The 25,141-nt window shown below is 42.9% G+C and overlaps 1 protein-coding gene across 1 annotated transcript in view; it reads right to left on the bottom strand.

The window, feature by feature from the left end:
* Window positions 1-680: 680 nt before the first annotated feature.
* Stx6 (syntaxin 6) overlaps window positions 681-25,141 on the bottom strand; it is a 52,961-nt gene continuing 28,500 nt past the window's right edge. The window contains exons 4-8 of the mRNA XM_004643430.2: window positions 21,147-21,209; window positions 18,607-18,732; window positions 16,867-16,973; window positions 12,283-12,377; window positions 681-6,309 (exon numbers count right to left, since the gene is read on the bottom strand). Coding sequence (XP_004643487.1) covers window positions 6,233-6,309; window positions 12,283-12,377; window positions 16,867-16,973; window positions 18,607-18,732; window positions 21,147-21,209 — 468 coding nt within the window. The 3' untranslated portion in view covers window positions 681-6,232. The remainder of the gene's footprint in view (window positions 6,310-12,282; window positions 12,378-16,866; window positions 16,974-18,606; window positions 18,733-21,146; window positions 21,210-25,141) is intronic.

Below are 25,141 nucleotides of genomic sequence, written 5' to 3'. Positions count from 1 at the left end.
AGGAAATTCTGCTTGCCATCCCTGAAATCAGAATGGCATCTTTTTCCCCTTATGGGACGCTTCATATGGTCCAGCTAGACCAGGTCCAAGTTTGATTCCCCCACTTAATAGTTTTATCTTTGGGAAACTTTCTTAATTGCTTTGCATCTGTTTTCAGTGTTCTCAACAGTATTTCCCACATGGCTTCTGAGGGTGGCTGACTCTCCCCAAAGGTCAGCACTTGCAAGGAGGGATCAAGGACTCGATTCATACTGTTCTCTGTTGCCCTACACTCTGGTCCCCAAAAGAAACCCAGTCCTGTGTAGTATTTTGTATATGGCCTGATCAGTTTTGGGTTTAAGAATTCATGCTGCTTGCTCAGCCAGAGGAAGCACAATTTGGAACTCCACCCTACCGGCAGGCAGCAACTCGCCCCACAGCCAGGCACGCATGCCGATTTCCCCTGGTGGCTGCAGGAAGAGGACCTGTGCTTAGGTATGAAAACTAAGACCATTGCAGTAGCGTGTAATCGCAGCGCTCTAGAAGGCTGAGGCAGGACGACAAGTTCGAGTCTGGCCTGGGCAACTTAGCAAGACCCTGTTTCAAAATGAAAAAGGGGTCTGGGGTATAGCTCAGTGTGAAGGCCCAGAGTTCTAGCGCCAAAACAAAAAAAGAGAAAAAAAAAGACACCCAGCACAAGGTTCATGGTCTCTCCATTTATCTTTAATACTGAACAGTACTCTTCCATAATTGTAACATGATTTCGAGAGAAGTAGGAAACATTACTGATAGACTTCAGGATGTGAAAAATACCGTTTTTTAAGGGTAGCTAGTTGGGTTTTTGTTTTACATAAGTATTTAAAAGTTTTCAAGCTTGTGGTATCATCCAATTTTAGGATTACAATCAAAAGCTGTGGATGACATTTTATTTTTCAAGGACCTTTCTCCCCAGTAGCCTAGAGTCCTGGACGCTACAGTGGAGTGTACGCGGAACTCCCTAGAGTGCTGGCCTCAGGCTGATTGGACAGAGGTCTGAGAATGTATGTTCCTAACTAGTCCCCAGGTAACGAGGCCACCACAGGTCTCACTCTACCCTTGGAAAGCCACCCTCTCAAGGGAACAAAATCTACCCATGAGGGTGGTCAACTTCTGGTCCCAGGGCTCTGGCTCCTCAGTCTGTGAAAAAGGCACCAGGTATCTGAAGTTCTAATCCTGACATCTTCAGCGTGTGCCTTCCAATTATTTAGAAATTATTTAACCTTAGAAAAATATTTAGTGCTTTGTTCCTGGTGAATTTTGCCATGTGTTATATACACTGTATTTCTGAATTTCTGATTATAAATAAGTCAGGGAAAACATATTTCACTTAGAAAACCAGACTCTATCACCACGTGCAGCTTGGTTCCTTTTTCTCGTTCCTACATGGCTTCCAGGCCACAGCTCACCCTGGGCATCTACTCAAGTCTATTGAGAGTGGAGTCCAGCTGGGGCCAGTTTTGAAGCAATCACAGGGAGCTCAAAAAGCAGTTCCAAGAGCTTATTAGCAGGGCCCTGCCTGTCCTCTCCTTATCCACAGATGACAGCAAAGACACCTGCTTTCCTGGGATGAAGACACGTGTTCCTCGAGGTAAGCCCCTAGCAGAGGGTCACACCTGCCTGCATGAGGAGTACCTCAGCTGCATCCACTTTCTGCTGAGCTGGAAGGACAGTCTTAAACACTATGCTCTCTCAGGTCTGACCTACAGCTGGGCTGGAGCAGGGTGCAGAGCCACTGGAATGGGGCCCAAGAGCTTTGGTCAACAAACAAGGAAGGTGGGTGGTCTTTCTAATATCCGCTGAATAACCAAGTGGGGTTTGGTAACTCGAGACCTTAAAAAACAAATTGGTGAAACACCTTCTCCGTCTAGGGTTAGCTGGCAAACTAGTTCTGTGAATGTTCATGTGCAACGCAAGGAGTAGGGCTGACACTTGGGGCCCTTGCAGCCAAAGCACAATCACGGGAGGGTGCTTCAGAACAACGGTCATATCAGGAGGAAAACAGCACCAACATATTAGTTAAAGCAGAAGGAAACCAAGTTCTTTGCTTCTTTCCTTATCTGGCCACCCACCACTGAATTGGTAGAGGCTGTGATGTATAAAGACCTCCCAGATATACCTAGGTCATGCAACCTGAGTGTGATGCACTGGGATGTTCAGAGCTTCTGTGTTTGTCTACAAAGTTAAAAAAAAAAAAAAAAAAATCACCAAGGCTTTGCGGAGTTAAGCACAAGTCAGAATCATTCCGTCTAAGTTCTGACACTAGCTCAGCTTTCAGTGCCTTGTCTCGCAAAGCATGTGGGATCCAGATGACCACGTCCAGAATGCAGCACAGTGAGTCCTGTGTGTTGGGGGTGGGCACCAACTGCACCAACAGGAGGACCACTCTGAAGCACCCACAGCCCCAAGTCTACATCAAGATGACACCTACCGAGATCCAATCTGCACGCGCCCCTTCTTTCTGGGTCACCAAGCACTCGCAGGAATGCTGTGCAGGGCTGAAGGGTTGTTTTACTTCACTCAAAGCTCTTCTGCTTTTCTGCACTTCACAGCAGAGAGCAGTTTCCCAGTAGGCATCACCAAGGAATGTGTGATAACGCATCGGCACTTACACACAGCAGACCAGTGTGGCCCTCGCACAGTAAGACCATTTCAAGTGTAAATATATCTCGGAAGGCTGGGAACTGCTAAGAGCAGTTGACTAAACTTCCCCTACCCAGGAGCAAAGGCCCCAGGAGAAGCACGCAGCTGCATCCTGCTGGCCCACAAGGCCTCCCCTCATTGTCCTCCTGAATTCCAGAACTGACTTTGGTAAGAGTACTCAGTGACAGAGCAGGTGACAAATCTAGGGGCCTTTTGGTTTCATCTTCTCTTCACTCTCGCTGGGCAAAGAACATTCTTTTTAGACAAAAGAAAAATACATGCATTGTCTTATAAACTCGGGAGGGAAAGAAATCCAGTGAAAGAGAGGGAAAAAGAGAGGCAGTGCATTCTGTACTTTGGATCACGCTTTCCAGGCAGTCCATCTTTGTTTTGTTTACAAACTCATCCTGTGGTACTAGAGGAACCCTCCAGAGTTGAAATGCAGCTCTTATTTATCATTCAATTCCTTGATCTTCAAACGTTATGAATTCTTCAAAAAGGTAACAGGGAATAGTTGTCCCTCTGGTCTTACTTTATAGCCAGGGAAATTACCAAAAGAAAAATCTTGGCTCCATCACCTTTACTCACAGAAGGTAAAACACTTAACAGAGACAGATTTCTGTTGGAGTTAGACTAGATTTCTTTTCACAGCCCTTAATCGCACGAGGTGAGAAGGAGTAGAAGTTGCCAAGTAGTTGGCTACCAGACCCATCAGTCTGTTTAATGCTGGCTAACAGCAGAGAATAATGGGCAAGTTACCAAGTTTCCACCCTTCAGCTCTGGCACGAATTCTAAAATTATGGAAGAGCTGCATGTAACATATACACCCACACCCATGCTGCACCACACGCTTCAGTTCCACTTGCCACAGTCCAGAGCAGGCATCGAATTGTGATTTTTCATAGTCCACACAAAGACAAGAAATCAGGACTCAAAACTGAAGGTATTGTGGTTTTCCGGTTGGAATCACACCCTGGCAGAATCTCTCAATGGTTCATCCCCATCTTACCCACACCCAGATCAGTTAAGTAAAACGTTCTTCCAGTGAGCATAAACTGAGCTCTTTCTCTGTTACCCATCACGTTCTGCCAGTTCTCACCAATGATGAATCTGAGAGTTGGTGCAGAAGACCCAGCTCCCCCCAGGAGCGCTTACGCAGGTGAGGTGCGCCTGTTACCTCCTTCTCTCCCTATCCCAGGACACAGGAGTAAAGGGACCACTGAGGTTCTCTAATCACGGAAGATGGCTCCTGGCTGCCAGGTAGGAGCCTGCACAGAGGACCTTCAAAATGAACAGCCACTCTGCAGGGCCAGGCTGGAAAGGCACGGCAGGCCCAGGCCAGGACTAAGTCATCCAAAGGGAGGAGTGTCATGGCCCATGGGGAGAACACCTGTATTTCAGTTGATTTTTTTCTAAGTGGTTCCCTGCTCAGCTTCAGCTTGTCAAGTCTACAGTAGTTTAGTAAACATCTTAAATCAGTCAACACAATTAATTCAAAATGTAGCAAACGAAGTTAAGCAGGGGTGCCAACCCTTGATCCTTGAACTCATGGGAGGGTGTTTTTCCTTAGGGACAGGCCACGTTCTAAAGAGCCCTGACTGGCATGCAATATGGTAACAGCAAGACAATAGCATGGCTTTTAACTAGGAGACTCTTAGAATTCTTTGAAATGCTAGCTGCTTCTTGTAACGTGGAGTATGGATTACAGTACTGGGGAAAAACCTACACTTATTTTTAGCAAAAGACTTCTATATTTTAATGCAAGGGACCATCTGTGGTCAAAGTTTATAGAAACCTATTTGAGTAAGTCTTAAAACATAAATAACTCAGTATCCCTTTGAAGCCCTTTGTCATATTTACTTTTTTCCTAATTTGAAAAGAAATAACTTATTTAATATATAAAAAATTAGAAGTGAGTGTAAACATGGATGTAAACCACCCTTTCTGTTTTATAAATCTGCTTTTAGCTTTCATCAACAGGCAGATTTCCTTACCTACAATAATCCTAAACAAGATAAAATATCCTTCTTTAAAAAACTGTTACAGATATTTATTAAAAAGTGCAATTTAAAAGTTAGCTGGGCAAGCACACCATTGCAGATCATAAAGGGGGGAAACCCAAGAAAACAAAACCGCAAGAAATACATACAAAACAAGAAAGTGTTTAAAAAAGAAAAAAGTGTGCTGAGGAATGCTCCAAGACAGGCCAAAGCTCGAGCGCTCTCCAGTTACTGTTGCGCTCTCCAAGCGCACGCCGTGGTGCGGAGACTGCAGCCTCCACTGCTGAGTCCTGGCCCTGGATCCACCACTACTTTATCACATTGTGCATCATGGAGGTTATAAAAGTTACCCTATGTACACGTGCGCATTTGAGGCACTGCAAAAGTCACCAGAGGCTTGCGGGTTTTAGTGTCTCAGCAGTCTCAGCTACTTAAACTCAATAAACGCATCTAACATTAAATTTGAATTGGCTCAGTTATTTAAATGGGTAATAAAGTCAAGTTGTCACCTTAGGGAAGAAAAGAATCAAGTTCTCCGGCCACGCTGCCATTACTAACAGCATAAGAGAAGTCAGGTCCAGGACGCTGCGCCAGCCTTTCTGTAGCATGAGCACGTTGTAAATATAATGAGCGTACTACCTACTCCCAACCCATCCCTGGTGTAGAGTGCCACAGGAAAAAAGACGTGACAGAGAGGACACAGGGTCCTAATTCATTCCAGCATTCTACCTAGATGTTCATCAACAGACTTAAGGGTTACCCTAAAACTGCAAGCTGCACCTCTGGGGGAAGCTCTGGGGCGGCAACATGGAGTCCTGAGCTCTGGCAACATCATCAACCCTTCCCTAAGCTGTGCCGATCAATGCAGGTCCCACTGCCCTTTTTAACTGTCCATTAAAGCCACAAGTAAGCCACAAGCTGTTAGCACCCTAAGACCCAGGGTGTTTCACTAGTTTCCATTAGTTATTACTACCCCCTCAAAAAAAATAAAAATAAAAATTGCACCTGGAAAAGCAATTTTATCTTAGTGCTTATCCCTGAAAAATGAAACTCTGTATTTTCTGTCGCAGACTGCTTCTGTCCTCATCAATAACCAGCTCTCTCAGGGACCATGAAATGTTACAGCAAGGGAAACGCAGCATACCCAGCAGCCACATTCTCAACAGGTTTCTTTCCACAGGGTACTGGTTCCCATCTGGGCAGGGAAAGTTCTGAGCAAAAGAAAGAGCTGCCCGAGACGACGGATGAGCAGTGGTGACACTAGCGGGTCTCTCCATTCTTCCTGGTGACACAGTCCCTCCTCTGGGAGCAATGTCCAGCAAGGCAAAGCGGTAGCTAGCTATCCTTGATCAGGACAGGCGGAGGGCTCTTGTCCAGCCAGGGATGCAGTCATCTCCTTTCTCTGCCTGTGGTCCGTCCAGCGCTGGATGGAGGAGCTGTCTCAAATGTGGAGTCACACAGAGAAAAGGCCACACAGCGGCAGGTTTCCAGGAAAGGAATGTGAGCTGACGGAGTGTGCTTGTTTCTCCTCCTCCCTTGGCTCCTGGGCAGGAGGAACCAGAGTGGTGGCACCATCACAGCACTAGGAAGAGGATCAGCACGACCAACAGGACCGCAAAGAGGATGGCTATGGCACACCACTGGCGCCGATCTGGAAGGCAGGACAGGGACATTACTCGGGTAATCAGGCGCCTGCTCAGCACTCTCCACTCCCCAAGGCACAGGCACATGGCATCTGAGCACCTGTTAAACAGCGACAGGACACAGAGGATCTGGAGCCTGCCTCTGTGCCCTGTACTCAAATCCCACTCTGCCCTTGGCCTGTACTTCATGGGCCTCCAACTTTACCGGACCCTCGAAAAGTGCTGCAGAGTAAGAACGTGCTTTGAGGTCTCAGTCTTTAATTAAAATCCGAGGACCTCAGCTTTCTGGGAAAGGTGCTGGCACTGGTATTACAGCTTTCATCTCCTACTGAAGTCATTTAATTCAACATACCACATACATTTTCAATGAACACTGCAAGAGGTGAAAGGTGGTAAAAGCTATCATGGGTTGCTTTGGGAAGTGAACAGCTAAAAAACCAAGCTCTAGTAAGAGATCAAACTTAATGATTACACCACATCTATTCAACCAAGAAGGTTCACTAAACAGTAACCATGTTGAAAGTAACATATAAGCCCCTCTGTAATTGAAAGCACAGTGTCTTTTCTGAAACCTTCTGGCCCACAAACAAGTTAGGACAGCAGGAATAGGATACAAAGTGGCTAGAGTCCTTCTGAGTGGCTGGGAGTAGGGAGGTCCCACAAGACAGAAGACAGAAGAGCCCACACCAGCCCAGGAAACCTACGCCACCCCACAGTCCTGCCTGTGGCTCTAACACTATCCTGGTGCCTCACAGGGCTGTTGTGAGAACAAAACAACAAAAACCGAGCCACACGGTGCATCATGTTCACTTGTGGTCCAAGAGACACTTCCCTACCTCAGAGAGAGTTCCTTAACATTCTCTGCACAGTGAGTCAGTGTCTCCTACGGAGGGTCAGACTGATATATCAGGACTGCACTAGCCTAGGAAAGCTGTGGTTCAGCCACTAGGAATGAGTTCCACTCACACAGAAACGTAAAGGTAATACGTATTTATCGAAGATTTTGGAAAGCCAGCAGATTTTAACACAGCACAACTTTGAAAATCACATTATAAGAAGGCTAAAACAGGTTGCAAAGCTTTCCACAAACCAAAACATGTACTTATAACTATTTTAAATGTCATGTATATCAAAATCTTAGAACTGGTCAAGAGAATTGCCTCTAAATTAAAGTAAGTAACTTCTTTCCTCTTTCTTTTATTGGAGGCTGGTGCTGGGAATTGAACCAGGGGTACTCACTACTGAGATCTCTGGCCTTTCTTATTTCTTACTTTAAGATAGGATTTCATTAAGATGCCCAGGCAAGCCTTGAACTTTCTCTTGCCTTAGCCTGCCAAGTAGCTAGGATTTAGGCATGCAACACCACACCCAGCTCACAAGCACTGTCTTAAAAAATGATCGCCCTGTCTACCTCAGACATGCCAGAAATTCACTTAGTAACATGCTTCAGACAAATATTCTAAATCTATCCATCCCCTTTCTGAAGTTGCACTGTTCTGAGAGGCAGAGTTGGTCTATCACAGACTTTTAACTTGCTTAAGTCTCACTTCAGTGGTAAAGAAAATTTGCATATCTATCACTCCTTCATCTCTTTAAGGTGCTGGACTTCCAGTTTCCAGTCTGGCAAGCACAGAGCTTAGAAGTTACCACTGTGTCCTAACAACTAAAATACTAACCAAACTTAAAAAAAAAAAAAATCAATTCTTAGATCCCTCAGAAAAGTGAGGTCCAGGGGAGGCTGCTGCCACTAATAATGGAGAAACCTGCAGGTAAATGCAGAGAATCACGACTTAACAGCACAAATCCACCACCGCCTCCACCAGAATGAGGCTTGGAGAGGAAAGCTTGAAGTTTAACTGACAGATGCTGGAGGCGCAGTGAAGACAGGGCTACCTTATAAAAGGTCTCAGGAGAGTAAAGGGATCCCCCACTCTTCCAAGACTGTTATATCCAGAGGCTCGACCAGGTTCTCACAATGAATGTGGGAGAAAAATATTCCCTTGGTTCTGAACTCAGAGAGATGGAAACTATTATTTATTATAAGAAGTGTGCTGTACTATACAGAAAATTTAAATATAACCAACAATACTGAAAATAAGGTAACTGGCATTTGAAATAAGCTAGAGATTCTGTCCTTAACTACACTCTTCCTCTGGAGAAACTAGGCTACAAGAAGCCAGCCGACTGAGGTTTCTCCCAGCCTAACTAGCACGGGAGGCAGGAAAAGCTGACTTCAGGACACTGTAACCACCCTGTCTCACCTTGAAGACCTCGGGTAACTTTAGGACAGGACACAGGGGTGCTGCCCATGAAAGGAGCAACTGATGTTGAGGTCTCATTAAAACTGAACCCTTCGGCTCTGCAAAAGACACAGTCAAGAGAAGCTAAGCTACAGACAGGGAGAAACTATTTCTGAAAGTCACATCTGATAAAGGCCTGTTATCCAAAGTGTACAATGACTTCTAAATTTTGACAATATAAAAATAATATGGTTAAGAAAAGTTAAAACAACTGGTTGAAAAGAATTAGCAAAAATTAAAACAACCTGGTTAAAAAGAATTAGCAAAGCCAGGCATAGTGGTACATGCTTGCAATCCCAGCCGTGGGGGAGGCGGAGGGCTGAGACAGGAAGATTGATGGGAGTTCTTCAACCCAGCCTGGGTTACAGAGTAAGCTCAAATTCAGCCTGAACTGCAGAGGAAGACCTGGTCTCAAAATAAACAAATAAATAAAATTTTAAAAGTAAACTAAAATTTAGGAAAATTTGAGGAACTTTGTATTCAATATTTCAGACCACAGTCATCCTGCTTAACGTCCTGGCTTCCTACCTGCTTAACTTCTGGTTGGCCCATCTGAGGAAGTGAGTGGATCTCCCCTCTGTCTAGCGTATCTACACTGTACATGCTACTCAGCCTTCAGCATTTAATAGCTGTTTTGGTTATCAGATCAATGGTACCACAGGGCTTGTGTTCAAGTAACCCTAATGCTGCATCACTACTATGCATGGTTTCAGTTATCACTGGAGATCCTGAAACCCACAGATGAGGGGCGACGACTATAATCCATAGTACTCAGACAGTGGAATATTATTCAGTGCTACAAGATAAATGAGCTGTCAAAGGCATGGAGGAAATTTAAATGCATATTACTAAATGACAGAAACTAATGTGAGAAAGTTCTATACTGTATAGTGCCAACTATATATATATTGGAAAAGGCAAAACTATAGAGACAATAAAAAGACCTGTGGTTGCTGGGGTAAGAAAAAGGGATTTAAAAAAAATTTTTTTAAACCACAGTAAAGTACTACCTCACCCTCAAAAGACAATGCTGGAAATGTAAATTAGTATAGCCACTGTACAGAACGGTATGGAGATTCCTTAAAAAACTAAAAATAGAGCTACCATACACCCTGGACACCCCATTCTGGATACACATATAACCAAAGTAAATGCGCTCTGCATGTTGGAGAGATATCTGTACTCCACATGTACTGAGCACTGCTCACAACTGCCAGGACAGGGAATCAATCCGAATGTCCACCAAGTAGGCTCAAGGCCAGCCTGAACCACAGTGCAAGACACTGTCTCAAAAAACTGACAATGAAATAAAATAAAACTTAAGAAGGGCTTCTGAAATTTCATATTTAATATTCTCATACTGCATACTGTGATGTTCTCAGACTAACACTGTATTCTCAGTTGACTGTAGCCCTTAACTAACTCTGCAAACTCAGGACCTGCCTCAGAAAGTCAGAAACAAAGACAACTCCAATGGTAGCTTTTTTCTTTCTTTCTCAAGACGTTTTGCTCTCCTAAAGAAGATGAACAACAGAAAGTTGGAAACTGGGGGTACAGGGGATCTTACTATAATGCAAAAGGACACATTTTACTAGGTAGAAAAATGGTAAAATTACTGTCTTTCTTGGGTCATTCACAGAAGTATAGAGTCTTCGCTGATTTCCCCCAAGAAGCAATAGCTAAAGGGAGGGAAGAAAGGATTGTGCCTCAGAAGAACTGTGGATGTGTGTTCACAGCTACTTAAGCAGACTCCATGCTTCCTTTATCTATACAGGTTTGAATGAAATAGTGAATTGAACCAAAAGTTAGAGTAGAGAAACAAAACAATTGCAAATTGTCTGGTTTAAAAAACTGAAGCAGATACCAGCCAAAGGGGGAGGTTTGTAAACAATATTCCTTTGGGTAACAAGCAAAGATTAAAATGAAAACACAGGTAACATGCCTAAAATGAAGGGCCTTTCAGACTGTTGGCTTTTTCTTGTACAAATATAATCAAAGTTCTTACTTTGCTTCTCAAACTTTCCTTTTGGGAAAACACAGAATAAAGCATAAGCCAGCCTCAGGGCTACTGACACACATGGAGGCCCTTATCACAAAGCAAGTACTTTATTCTAAATTATTCATACCCAGAAAGCTGGGAAACAAAGACACAGTGGATCTTTGTTCACTCCCTCTTCCCCAACAAAACTGGTGCTGAAGCAGCTACTTGACTTTGCAACTAACACATACACTAGTAAGAGGCCTGGTGTTTAAGCCACTTATGTAACACCTCATTACATTTTTTTTTTTTTTTTTTAAAGTAGAAGGGTGAGGGTGGAAGAGAACAGAGAGAACCAGAGGGAACACTTGCGAACCTTTCTGCAAGCCTCAGTGGGAAGGACGAAGCCAGTGCCTGCTTCCTATATGCATAGCTTCAGGCAAGGAAGTGCCTGCTAGGAGCATACGGAGAAAATAACTGTAGACACGCGCTTCCCCCTTTTTCAGATGTGACAGGTCTTTTGCCCTTTAGGACAATCTGTTGTCTCATGACATTTTTAAACATTCACTAAGTGTGACCACATGACAACACCGTTAAACACTTTCACATCACGATTTCATGTATTCCTCACAATAATCTCGTCAGATTGAGGTAGGAATCAATCTATTATTGTCTTTTGAAGATTTTTAAAAACATTTTCTAAGTATGAGTACACAGTGGAAACTGTCACAGACATACATCATAATCATCATCATCAGTTTATACTTCTCTATAATCCTGAGAGGTAGAAATCTTTTTTTCCCAGTGTTGGCGGTGGAATAAACCCTGGGCCTTGTATCACATGTGCTAGGCAAACACTCTACCACTCAGCCATACCCCCACGCCCTCAACCTATTTTTACAGATAAGAAACTGAGTCCAAGAGAACTGTTACATAACCTGGCCAGGCTCATGCTGAACAGTAAACACCTATGTATTTAAATCTTTCATGTCAGATACACCTGACAGGAGGAGACCCACAGAGGACTGAGGCGTTACCAGGGATGCCAACAACACCCAAAGACCTCTAGGAGGGGATCAGTTCCTCCTTCCACCAAGACACTTCCACCAGATAAGAAAGAAGAGATTTTCCTTGATTTAAATGTATCATTTCTCATGTAATCAGGGAGGAGGCTTGTAATAAAAAACTGAGAAGTTCTTGGAAAACATCTAATTTGAAAACTGTTACTTTGTCACCCCCACCCACCCATCCTGGTACAAATTTTCTAGGATTATTTTGCTGTAGCTTTAAATTTAAATTAAATTTAAAAGGCCATCTTATTCTGAGGTGGTAGAGGCTTTTCTATCAATGAAAGAAAGGGAGTTAGGAGAAACTCTAGCTGGCTTCTTAATTACTGCTGTAACTAAATTCCCTGTTTTGGCAAGGAAATAGAATGGGGTGGGGCTGTAAATGCAAAAAGAAAGCTGCCTTCCTAGGAGGAAAAACCAGGGATCATTGAGGGAAGGAAGCAGGGCCCTTTCCCCAAATTAGAGCCTTACATAGATGCTAAGGACTTTACACTCTAATCTTCCATTCTCTGACCCTAACCTCTCTCAGACAAATGGTATATCCCACAGGAAAGAAACCAGTATGGGCACAAGTGCAAGGGACCTTGCACAGTTCCCATAATTAAGTGTGAATTCTTGAGATTTCAACATACGTACCACTGGTCATGTGAGACACTTTTGCAAGTTTCTTCATCACATTGTCCAGCCGGGACTGAGTGCTCTCCAACTCATGAGAGAAATCATCCAACATGCTAGAGAGGGAAACAAGCAGAGGGCAGGCAGTAAGTGCAAAACCTTGGCAGGCATCGGCCACGGCATCCCATCAGCATCTAGGTCTCCACTCTAGCAAACCTAATCAGCAACACTGGGCTTCAGGGCCCCAATTTATTATTCAAAATCCTCAGGACAAGACATGTTTTTGACTTTGGAGTTTGAGGGGTTTTTAACAAGATAAGGTATATACACTGTATATTTGTCAACAACCCCAGCAGGGCCTGGGGCAGTCCCTCAATCAAACATATTTCTACAGAGAAAACTGTGACAAATGATAGTCAATCAGCTCAGGTGAGATTTTCTTGCAATATGAGATTGCTGAAAGGTTTTTTTTAAAAAAACCTATATTTATTTGGCACAGGGTCTTGTTACACAGCTCAGACTTGCAGTGATCCTCCTGTCTCACTGCACTGGGATTATACAAAGGTGGGCACTGCTACAACTGTTTCGGTGGGCAGCATAGTGCACCCAGGGTTCCAGGGCTGGCAAGGCTTGTGGTACCAGGGATTGAACCCAGGTCCTGTGCTTTCCAGGCAGGTGCTTAGACCATCAAGCTATGTCCCCAGCCCCTGAAAAGAAAAAAAAAAAAAAAAATTTAAACTGAATCTTGAATTTTTAGAGCTTCCTATATATTTTTCTTTTTTAGAGTACTAAGAATTGAATCCAGGGTCTTCACACCAAACTATACCCCTATCTCTTTTGTTCTGAGATAAATCCTCACTAACTTGCCCAGGCTGGCTTGAACTTGCAGTACTCTGGCTTCAGCCTCCCAGAGTGCTGGGATTACAGGTGTGTGCCACCATGCCTAGCTGAGAGTTTCTAGAAGTCAGAACGCCAGGTGAGCCAGCAAGAACCTGCCTGTCCAGTACTATAAAACAATAGCAGAGCAGTGTGGCAGAAAGCAAGCTCTGAAAAGTCAGGCAGCTTTGCCTGGCAACTTTGCTGGACCACAGACACTACCACTCACTTTTCCTCACCTGTAAAACGGGGTGACCCTACCAGCCCAACACTCCTCACAAGGTGCGTCTGAAGACCATGGAGTACATAAAAGCACTTCGTATCAACGTTGAGTCAAGGAATCTAATCTGCTCTAGTCTCCTTCAAAGCACCCTGTGCTTTGTCATAATGAGAAAGTCTGAGGACTGAGACCCCTGACAGTGTGCATGCAGCTTGTCTGCTCACAGAGGAGCAGTGTTTCCTCCAGAACTAACCCCAGGAGACATCTACTATTTGCTGTCCAATATACAGTGGGGAAACAAAACACTGTAGTCTTATTCCAGAATTATTTATTTCATGAATTACCACACATTTCAGATTTCTCAACTTTTGATTAGTATGTGATTACTTTGAGGCTAGAATTTAACACACCAATTAGTACCATGGCTCTTACTACAAAGGCCTTGTTAACTCTGACAGTGTCACTGGCATCTACAAACTATTGGCTTTGGTGTGTAGCCACAAAGGACTCATGAGGGTCCCGTAGGATTTAGGGTGACCAGCTCCTCATTAGGTCAACTACTAAATAAACTCAAATTGACAACTAAATAAGTAAGTCTTTGTTCCTTACCTGAGTTTGCAAATTAAAACATTTTCAGTGCATCTTAGATCCTGGCAGCGTTCTGGCCCTGCAGCTGGCAGGCCCTCCAGGCAGGGCCAAACGCTGACAAACAAGAGCTACCTTTGTCTGCTGGGTATGGCTTTCTTACTGCAGACAAAACAGGCACATCATTCACCTTCAGCCAAGGATACTCACTGACCAAGCTTCTAACCCCTCCTAACCGAATGCCACACGACACAAACACAAGTTGCATATGTCATTTGGTATCTTCCAGTGGCTATTTCTTAAAAATAAAAACAGGTGAAATTTTAATAATCTAGCCTAATACATCCACAATATTATCAACTATAATACACACACACACACACACACACACACACACACACACACACACACAGCTACCATCCACATTTTCACCTGACAGTCCCGTGTGCACTTTGCTCTCACAGCACAACTCTGAACTCAAGTCTGGCCATGGCCCGCCTGCTCCCTAGCCACATGTGGCACATGCGCTCACACAGGACAGCATGGGGCTGGGTCTCACAACCATGCTTTGCTCTTTTAATTTACATTTTACCAGAGTTACACTGATGCCTGGTTTAAGAAGACAAATGACTGACTGTACAGGCTTTTTTGGGGTGCAGAGGAGGGCCCAGGACTTGAACTCATGACCTCAGTCTTGCCAGGCAGGCCCTGTGCTGCTGAGCTATAACACTGGCTCCCGTATAGGCTTTTTATGAAGACTCGGGTTTTGTGAAAACTCAACTGTTTTCTTTTGACTTTGCTGATTCAGCACCATCACACCATGAGATTTCGTCCTCTTCCCATTTGATTCCCACCTCCTGATAGCTATGTGAGTTTGATTGGGTCGATGTTCAGCATTTACATCAAATTACCAAATAAATGTTATTCACAGATGAGTGGGGCTATGATATGAGTTACACTGCTTGCTGGGCTTCAGCTTTCTCTGGCCTGTTGAGTCTGTAACAAGTCATCTATTTGCTTTCTAAAGCTAACGTGTTGTAACTACTATTTCTTATTCCACGCTTGTGACCCCCATAGGTCTTATGTCTTTGAAAAATTCCTTTAGCATTGCTTTAGTGGCCGTTAGAGGGAATGGAGACAAGGTACATGGAGATAGGGTGTCAACTGTCCACTGTAACTGGGAGCCTGAATGACTGTCTCATTGTTGAGCTGCCACACCAGCACAGTAGCTCAAACCATTAGTTCCTTTCCATTTCAACCAGCATTTTAGGATCAGAAGCCATTTCAGATAGAAATGAAGCCTTTGTGTCTAGATACCTGCTGCTTCCACACCCTGTACCCGCTTTCCTTGTCTGGCTCCACACTGTCACATCTCTACATCCCAGACAGATCGGTCTCTCCAAACACTAACCATGTCCTCACCCGTAACACTGTCTCCCTGGCTCCCCATCAGGCTCAGAAGGAAAGTCTTGCCTCTTTATATGCTGATCTACCTCCCTATCTGGACGTCTGCCACTCGCCTCATAATCCCCATCCTGGAGACACATGATCTCTCTCTGCTCCATTCACTTTTGCACCAGATTTCATAGGTGCTCTTTCTTCCTCCTGGAACACACCCTTCCTCAGCTCCCCAAACTCACTTTCCACCTCACCTGGCTGCCTTCATACATCCTGCAAGTTGCAGTTAAACCCCTCTTTTTCAGGGAATTTAAGCTAAGTCAATGCCCTTTGCTCTAATGTCATCACTTAACAATCTGCCTTCATGTATATAGTGGTCATTTGACCATATTTTACCATGGCAGAGACAGCATTTGTTCCATTCACTCCTATATCCCCAGGGTCTCACTGAGGACCTAGTGTAAAACAGAAGCCCAGTGAGAATCTAGAATGAATGGACACACAGCAGTGAACATAAGACTGCAATAGGAAGAGTTTCTAAAATATCCTGGTAGACTGTATTTTTTCTTCCCCTGGAAAATAATTTGTAAAATGGTAATGATATTGGGTGGTGACATTTAAGAATGTTGTTTCTTGGGGCTGGGGAGATGGCTCAGTGGAATAAGCCCTTCCCTGGCAAGCGCAAGGACCTGAGTTCAATCCCCAGTTCCGCAAAAAAAAAAAAAAAAGAATGTTGTTTCTGCTATCACACTTTGGAATGTGGAGGGGGAGGGTATTGGGAATTAAAATCAGGACCTGAAAAAAAAAAAAAAAAAATCAGCTCTGCCAAAAAAAAAAAAAAAAAAAAAAAAAAAAAAATCAGGACCTGGCGCTTGCTATGCCGGCCCTACACAACTGAGTTATATTTGCCAGCCTCAAAAGAGATTACTCTTGAAGAACTTACAAAGTCATATTTCCTTATTTTTTTTAGAGGAAAGTTTGTCTGTTTTTTTGGCAGAACAGGAGATTGAACTCAGGCCCTTGCGCTTGCCAGGGAAGCGCTTATTCTACTAAGCTATCTCCCTAGCCCCCTAGAAGAAAGTTTTGTTGTTGTTAACTAGAGTTAAAGTTGTAAGTTTTTCATAAAGTAGTAAGTTATGATAAGAAAGTCCTGTTCAGTGTACCAGGAGTCCTGAAGACAGTGTATAACACTAACTTTGTGGGGCTCCTTTAGCTAATTCCTCCTCTTCATAATATATAAGGGGTTTTGGTCACGTTTGTTTTACATTTTCATTCATAACTATCCTTTCAGTATCTGTTCGGAGAAATGTTTGCTTTTTGAGGTGCTTAAAAACAATAACCTCACCTAAGCCCTGTCATAATTTTATCTGATAGATTTGCTTCTTTTGGAGGCTAGTCCATGCAGCTGAATAAAAATGCAGCTATAAATACAACAGCTTTTGGTTTTACCAGCATTGTAACTTCCAGGCCTTTTAGGGATGGCTCTTCCCTCAATTTCACTACAGCAAAAGGGGCTCAATACTCACACTGCCTGTTCCTCCAGCTCCCCTCCGATGCGCTGGGACATGTTCTTCAGCACCCCAATGCTGCCAGAGACCAGCTCCAACTGCTCATCCTGCTGTTCCACAATCAACTGGTGCCAGAGAAATGGGAAATAAGCAATTAAAATCCATCTTACCTGGTTCCAAGCCCAGCACTCTAGCAGCTGCTAGTTTCTTTGCCAGCTTGGGACAATTCACATTCAGAAGCAAAGCCCAGAAATCAAAGGACCAGACCGTTGCCTCTGAGTACACACTGCTCAAAAGGCTGGATTGTCAAACCACTGATATCTCCTGCTGATCCAACTTGTGAACAGTCAGCGGGGCTTGAAACCACCAAGAGAGATTTACTCTGGTTGGCTGAAGGCCAAAAAGGGAACAGACAATAACCAAAAGCGCACATGCAGATGACCACTGAATCATAGCACTATCTGGGAGGAAGCCCACTGCTAAGATCAAGGTCTCAATCCACAACACAAACTGCTACAGCTTAAATGTAACACAACTTGGCAAATCTCTGGATTTGGAAAAACTATGCACACAGATTTTTTTCTTCCTCCTCAACAATAATCAAGAGAAGGGGGCTGGGGAGATGGCTCAGTGGAATAAGCACTTGCCTGGCAAGCGCAAGGGCCTGAGTTCAATCCCCGGTTCCACCAAAACAAAACAAAACAAACATATGCTTTATAAAAAAGAGAAGGTCCTGCGGCAGTAAGTTACCTCAAGGACAACTACTGACCAGCAAACAACTATTGATTTCTAACTGCTCTCTATCCACCGTCTATAAAAAAGTTGGCTTGGTTACTAGTTTCCTTTTATTAATATGGCTACGCATCAAAAGCAACAGCACAGACATGATCAACTTTACTTTCTTTTTCTTTTTTTTTTCAACTTCACTTTCTTAACTTCTCTCAACCTCCATCAAAACAGCTATTTTTCTATGTTGGAATAAAAGACTAACGATATGCATTGAAAAAAAGGATTCTATCTTTCTTGAAGTTTGCTGAACAAAAAACTCAATATACAAATAAGAAGCTGAGGCACACTTTTTTTTTTCTTTTCAAAAAATCCAAGGTCTGCAGGATGTGGTGGTGCATGCCTATGAACCCATCTCTCCTAAGGCTGAGACAGGAGGATTTAAGGCCAGGTAGGACTGCACAGTGGGTAGTGAGTTCAAGGCCAGCATGAAATACAAAGTGAGATTCTGTCTCAAAAAAAAAAAATCCTAGGTGTTTCTGTCAACTTGGATGTCAGCTCTGCTGTTTTTCCTCAGACCTGATTAGCATGGTTCTCCAACATTCTGCTTGAAAGGTTTTTGTTTGGTTGGGTTTTTAAGTTTTTGGTGTTTTTTGTGGTGCTGGCCATCACACCCAGGGTCTCACACGTGCTGTCAGGTGCTCTATCACTGAGTTACAACCTTAGTCCTTTTTCTAAAATTTTGAGACAGGGTCACACTAAGGTGCCCAAGCTGAACCTGAACTCAATATCCTTATGTCTCAGCCTCCCAAGTAGATAGGATTACAGGTGTGCACATCATTCTCAACTGTACTCTGAAGGTTTTAAAACCTTAGATACATACACAATCATCCTCTATTTGATACAGTCAACCATAAGCCAAGCTCTGGTTGAACCTGTTTGCCATTATGCAACAAACCCTTTGGCTGGCAGAAGAACCAGGGGCAGGGCCCACCTCCACCTCCCATCTCTGGCTGGCTGCACTCGGGGTACCTGCTGCTGTGCCTGCTGCTCCTCGATGAAGTGGGAATTGGCTAACTGCAGCTCTCGATCAAGGCGTCCATACTGATCTGTCACTCCAGTGCTCCAGTTCTGGCTGCCACTGTCACCCAGCAGTGCCTGTGTGAGTGAAGATGACAGGAGTCAGAAGAAACAGGCAGGTACTATCTCTGAATAAGTGACATATACGGTGACAGGCAGAGGCCAGGCTTTCACTAGTGGTACAACATAAGGAATTCCAGTATGGGCCTCTTCACTCTGCCATGGAACTCACATAAGCTTTGTCCCCTGAACATGCAAATAAATGTCTACGTTATACACACATCTTTATAAGGAATCAAAATGTAACAGAATTTAGTTTCCCAGAACAGCCCTTCCTAGGAACCAGGACACAAAGGTTTGGTTAAACTGGTTCCACAAACCTAAAATCTATTATTGAAGGATGATCTGCGGAAGTTTTAGTTTTTAGGGGGAACTGGGGCACCTCTCCAGAATGACAAGGTATGTCTCACACATAGAAGGCACAGAACCACCCATGTTTGTTGGATTTAATATCTATATAAAACCCAATGCCCTTCAGCAGAAATGCAACCTACTGGCTTTCCAGAGAATACCCAGTGTGCCGCTTCTGGGGAAAGCATGTTCTTCCTATAATCACAAGGACTGCCTGGCCCTGACGATCTGAGCACATGCTGGTCCTCACAATAGGCTCCACCAGGGCTCCTAGAGGCCAGGTCAGGTGTGCCAAGTATGAATTCAGAGAAGTGTGAAGCCAGAAATCACATTTGGGAATGTCTTCCTTACATAAGAGACCAGGCAGTGGTGGCAGCTGGTATGGATCAGGTTCCTACCTTTAGGACACGTTAACAGCTGCTCAGGTCAGCCCTATAACAGGACTCACAAGATGCTGCAACTAACATTCTTATTTCTGGTAACATTCACAATGTTCACATCAGGGCTTAAAAAAAAAGTCTTTGACATTATTAAAAGACTGACCATTTACTTGGTTCTCCTGCAACAGCTTTACAGCCCTCCTCCATACCCACACTGGCCTCCTCACGACTTTCCGATTCTAAGTGCCAGGTTCCAAGGGACAGGAGGGGAAAGCTCTGAGGTAGTGATCAGAAGAGCTCCTGTGACACTCAGTAATCAGAAGCTCTTTTCAGGACAGCTTTGAGGGGACCAGGGCATTCATCAAGAAGCTGGATGTGACTGTCTCTGCGGTAAAGCAGGCCCAACGCCTCCTCTGGTGGTTGTGCCCTGACCTGGTCTTATGGTTATCAAGACTGAAAAGATCTTGCTCATTCTGACCTAAAACTCTACAAACGCCCATTTGGGCCTCAAGACAATTTTCTCAGGGTCATAAAAAAGAGAAAGTACTGTGGAGACTGGGCATGGTGGTGCACGCCCGTAATCCCAGCACTTGGGAGGCTGAAAACAGGAGGATCACTACGAATCCGATCTGTGAAGTGAGACCCTGTAGACCCTGTACTAAATACATTAAAAAATAACATAAATTGAAAAAAAAAAAAAAAAAAGTACTGTGTACCATGAGGTTATGGACAGAGCTGGGGCCCCATCAGGTGTTCAGCTCTGTCCGTGGCCTAATGGTACTGGGTCTACAGGGTCTCGCTTTTATTTTATTTTATTTTGCTAAGGCACTAAACTGTCTGGGCTGGGTTCAAACTTGCAATCCTGCTTCAGCTTCCCAGAGTGCAGGGATTATGGATGTGTGCCACCATACCCAATGTGGCAGAACCTTTACGAGGTAGAGCCTAATGTAGCTGTAGTGAACCCTACAGAACATTTTCTGTTGGCACGTGAGACAAGTGGCCTCAGACAAGGGTGAACAAGTTATCAGCATCATACAACCTCAAAGATCATATTAAGTGTGCAAAACACACCAGATGCAAACTTTTACCTTTAAATAAACACTTGTTTGTATCATTCTATCATTGTATCATTGAAAGCTCTGTTGTGTTTTTCTTTTAAAACAAAAGATGTTAATGTATGGGCTGTTTTTCCCACTACCACCTCAGTATTCACGGTTAATTTCAGTGTTGGCACTTAGCAATAAATAAGTGGATTTGGGTGCAGCCTGGGCACTCAGCTTGCTTTCCATCACTGGCCTCGTGGGAGGTTTTCTGGTTATGTGGGTCATATCTCTGAGGGGATACTGGGTCCCCAACCCCTTCCTCTTCCACATCCAGTCATGAGGTAAATGGTCTTTCACAAGCTGCTGTCATGTTCTCTTGTCACAGACCCAAATGCAATGGGGACAACCAATCAGAGTATAACCTCTAAAACTGTGAACCAAAATGAACCTTTTCTCTTTATATGCTAATTATCTCATGTATTTGTCACAGTAATGAAATGCATGCTAACACACTAGACTTTCAAAAACCGGCCAGCGTCACTCCAGGTTCAGCATGCACAGCAGTGTTTTTCATCATATGATACATGGTTGACCAGCACTGTAAATATATAAGTGTGTATTTCCTTTGACTGACACTTGTATTCTGCTATTTTCTCACCTGTCTGTTTTTCCTTTCAGCTAAAGCCTGCACAGATGAAGTCGACATCTGATCCTTCATGTCCTAATGGAACATACAGAAAATCAGAAAACAAATGAAAAACAGCTTTAAAGAAAATCATGGTTAATAATTCAAACAGCAAAACTGATGTTATTTTTTAAATGAAAAGCTATTACTTGGCTTTTATTTCAGTCTAAAATAAGGGAATACAGATAAAGACCTTTCCTAAAAAAACAGGTAAATTAAGTTTAAGCAGGAAGAGAGAAGAAGGGTCCACTGAAGAACCCTAGGTCCAGAAAAACTACAGCTTTCTCCAAGTCACACAGCTAGTAAGTGGCATCCTTGTGGTAGAAATGCAAGCCTGTGCTCATGGGTTGGCCATGCTTTTACAAACACATGTAAAAAACCATGTATATTCCCTTATTTTATTTCAGAGTTGTATTCAAGTGACATAGAGACTATTTCATAACAGAGTGAATTTCCAGGGTGGTTATCAAAAACAATTTCGTAATAGAAAAGAAAATGAATCAATCTACAAACATAATCTCAAGCAAAATACATGACTGAATTGAGCCCTTTTGCTTATCACCTTTAACCAGAATCCAATACACTGTAAAATGATGTAAAATAAGTACATGATGACTGAAATACAATTCTTTTTTCTTGGGGAGAAAAAAGGCTGTCAAGACATTTTATAATTATTATTAGCATGTAGACTTTTTATTGATGCAAATGTTAAGGTATTTGATTTTTAGAAACTCCAAAATCCATTATAAAAGAGCAGCAGATCAGACAATGCCCCAGCATTTAGAATTCCTACTGTGGTCTAAATAATAACCACTTCCTTTTAACCTCCAAAGTACTCATTCATTCAGTAAGTACTGATGTCTAATATATGTAAAGTGTGGAGCAGTAAATGATACAAATTAGGGTCCTGTTCTTGTACAGTTCACATGGTGACTTATCTGAGATACACACCCAAGGTATTTTAAAAATGCAGCTTTTTGAGCCCCGTACAGACCTACTAAGTCAGATTCCTTGTGAAACATTTTAACAAGTCTCTCTGTTGAGTCTTAAAGATTGAAAGTTGAGAACCTCAGGTCTACACACATTATAAAAGCTTCAAAGTGACACAATAATTATGTCAGACCTCCTGGTCTGCAGGATTCTCTTTCCAATAAAACACATTTATTTAACATACATTAATACACTATTGAAATCATTACTTGAAGTGTTCATTAGGGAGTAATATATGCTTTTTAAAATGTATAGTACTTTGTTCATTTTGTAATAGTGCTTCTTTAAAGAAAAAAACTAAACATGTTGCTTGCATGATAAAAAAATATATATATGGAAAGGTGACAGCTTTCAAGCATCATATGTGGAATATGATTCTGTGTCAGAAGTTGTAATGATGAGGGTGAAGGCGATGAGGGTAACACAAAGAGCACAAAGAAGCTGCTGGGGGTGTTGGGAATGGGTGCTCCTGAGAAGGCTGCGTCCAGTTCATTAATGCATCAAGCTGTGTAATCCAGATATGTGAACTTTTCTATATTGTTATACTTAAAAAAAAAAGTTAAAAAAAAATATTCCCACTCCACAATATGAATGGATGGTAAAATGGACCAATTCTTTTTTTTCTTTTTTTGAGACAGGGTTTCACGATGCAATTCCAGCTGGCTTTAAGCACACTTTGTAGTCCAGGCTTGCCTTGAACTCACTACAATCCTCCTGCTTCAGCCTCCTGAGTACTGGGATTACAGGCACGCACCATCACACCTGGCATCTGGACCAACTCTTTGAAAAGAAATTTTGTTATATTTTGTATTTAGAGCTTCAATAACTGCCTCCACTCATTAATTCCATAAATAGCATTTTAAGGAAACATGCAAAAACGTACACTGTAGTGTTATCTACAACTGACAACAAATGTACATGATGTAGTATTACATGCTAAACACTGCCCTTAGGACAACAATTCTGAAAACACAATACAGTACACAAATGATGACATACAAAGAAACACTGACCCATAACTGCAACTAAGGGATGCTTCCCTGATTAGATGAAGAAAGATGAAAAAGACTGATAATATTCAGTGTTGGTTATTAAGCAACACAGAATTTGATACTCTGCTGTTAGAAATAAAATGTTGGGTTGGGAATGGGGCATAGCAGTAGAGCACTTGCCTAAATGTGCAGGGCCCTGGATTCAACTGCAAAAAAAGATACGTAAAAGAAAAAAAGTCAAGTCTGTTTGTAGATACACTACTTGGGAAATATTCACTAATGCTTATCACGTGCATTTCTCAGTGAGTTCTTGACTAAATATCTAGGTTATGTTCATATAGTCACTGACATATGGACTACAACTGCTAAAAATTAATACCAAAGTATCTACTATAGGTCAGTCATTAAATAAATTAATGGAGTCACATTAGAAAAGAGGATAAGAGCACGGTGTTTTGTGTAAAAGAGCTAGGTTCAAGATTCAGTAATAATAATTAAAAAAGACTCAGTAATAGGTGAATCATGATGTCACCTATCTGTGCATCCAAGAATCTGGGAGGCTGCGGCATGAGGATCCCAAGTTTGAGCCTAGGCTGGGCAACATGGTGACTTAGCAAGACCTTCATTTAGAATAAAAAATGAAAAGGGATAGGAATGAAAGTGGTATAGTTCAGTGCAAAGCTACCAGTAGTGAAAAACAGATTTAGTAATTCTTTGTAATTGCTATTCTGTTAGGGCAAATTTTCCAATTTCTCTGTTCAGGATTTTTTTTTTTTTTAACTACAGGGTCTCACTATGTAGATCAGGATTATAGTGATTCTCCTGTTTTTAGCCTCCCAAGCATTGGGATTACAGGCACACACTACCAAGCCCAGTCTCAGTTACTGTCTCAGTGTGCCCCAGGGGCAAGGCTGGCACAACATGGCACACTGGGGATCAAACCCCAGTCCCTGCATCTGCCTAAGCAGGTGCTTTAGTCCACTAAGCTACCTGGCAGGCCCTTCTGTTCAGTATTTTGGATAATAGTATTTTACAGGGTCAGTGTGGAGATTTACAAAGATAATACAGGAAGTGTGATTAAGAGTGGCCTTCACTCCTGACTGTGGTTACCACTACACTAACCCTTCTCAGCTCAATGCAGCTAGATTGAAATGACATCCTTCTCCCCTAACCACTGCTACGGATACTGCTTGGGGGTAGACAGCTAAGGTGGAAAGCTAGGTGGAAATACTGGAGGCAGTCAGAGAGGGCTGGGCCCTTGAGGGAGTCAGTGCAGAAGATGACAGCCCATCAAAACTGTGGCTGGAGGCCCATCTGAAGATTAAAGTCACAAAGGTTAGATTTACACACTTCCCTTATTGATGTCTCCCTTTTGAGATTTCCCTTTATCTCATTAGGGGTGTGTCATTCACTCCCACCCACTAAGACTAACACTAAAAATAAAACTAAGACTGTAGATTACTGATCAAGGTTAATGTCACACATATGCCCTTGCTACCACTGGATCAATATTACCCAAGTGACTATACTTACAATCTTACTGATCATAATTCTGACCCATGTTGTACCTTCCTCATGATTTTACTCTAGAAAACTTCTTTTAAGAAGTAGCTCCTTGAGGGCTGGCCAGATAGCTCAGCAGATTAAAGCACCTGTTTAGGCAGACACAGGCATCAGGGTTCCCTGCTGGCCCAGCCTGTCCCTGGGGCGCACTGAGATAGTGATTGAGACTGGGTGTGGAGTGAGCCTATAATCCCAGTACTTGGGAGGCTGAAAACAGGAGAATCACTACAAGTCTGATCTGTATAGTGAGACCCTGTAGACCCCATATTAAAATACAGGGGGAAAAAAAAAGTAGCTCCTAGGCAACTCCTTATAGTGAGATCCTGTACTAAATAAATAAATAAATAAATAAATAAATAAATAAAAAGGAGCTCCTTGGCAACTCTTTCAGGACTCCTCCTGTCTTTCAGGAGCTGTTACTAT

Source organism: Octodon degus, unplaced genomic scaffold (assembly GCF_000260255.1).
Source record: "Octodon degus isolate 3935 unplaced genomic scaffold, OctDeg1.0 scaffold00176, whole genome shotgun sequence".
NCBI classification, from domain to species: Eukaryota; Metazoa; Chordata; class Mammalia; order Rodentia; family Octodontidae; genus Octodon; species Octodon degus.
The sequence above is the reverse complement of the archived record's forward strand: the minus strand, read 5'-3'. Positions and strand labels throughout refer to the sequence as shown.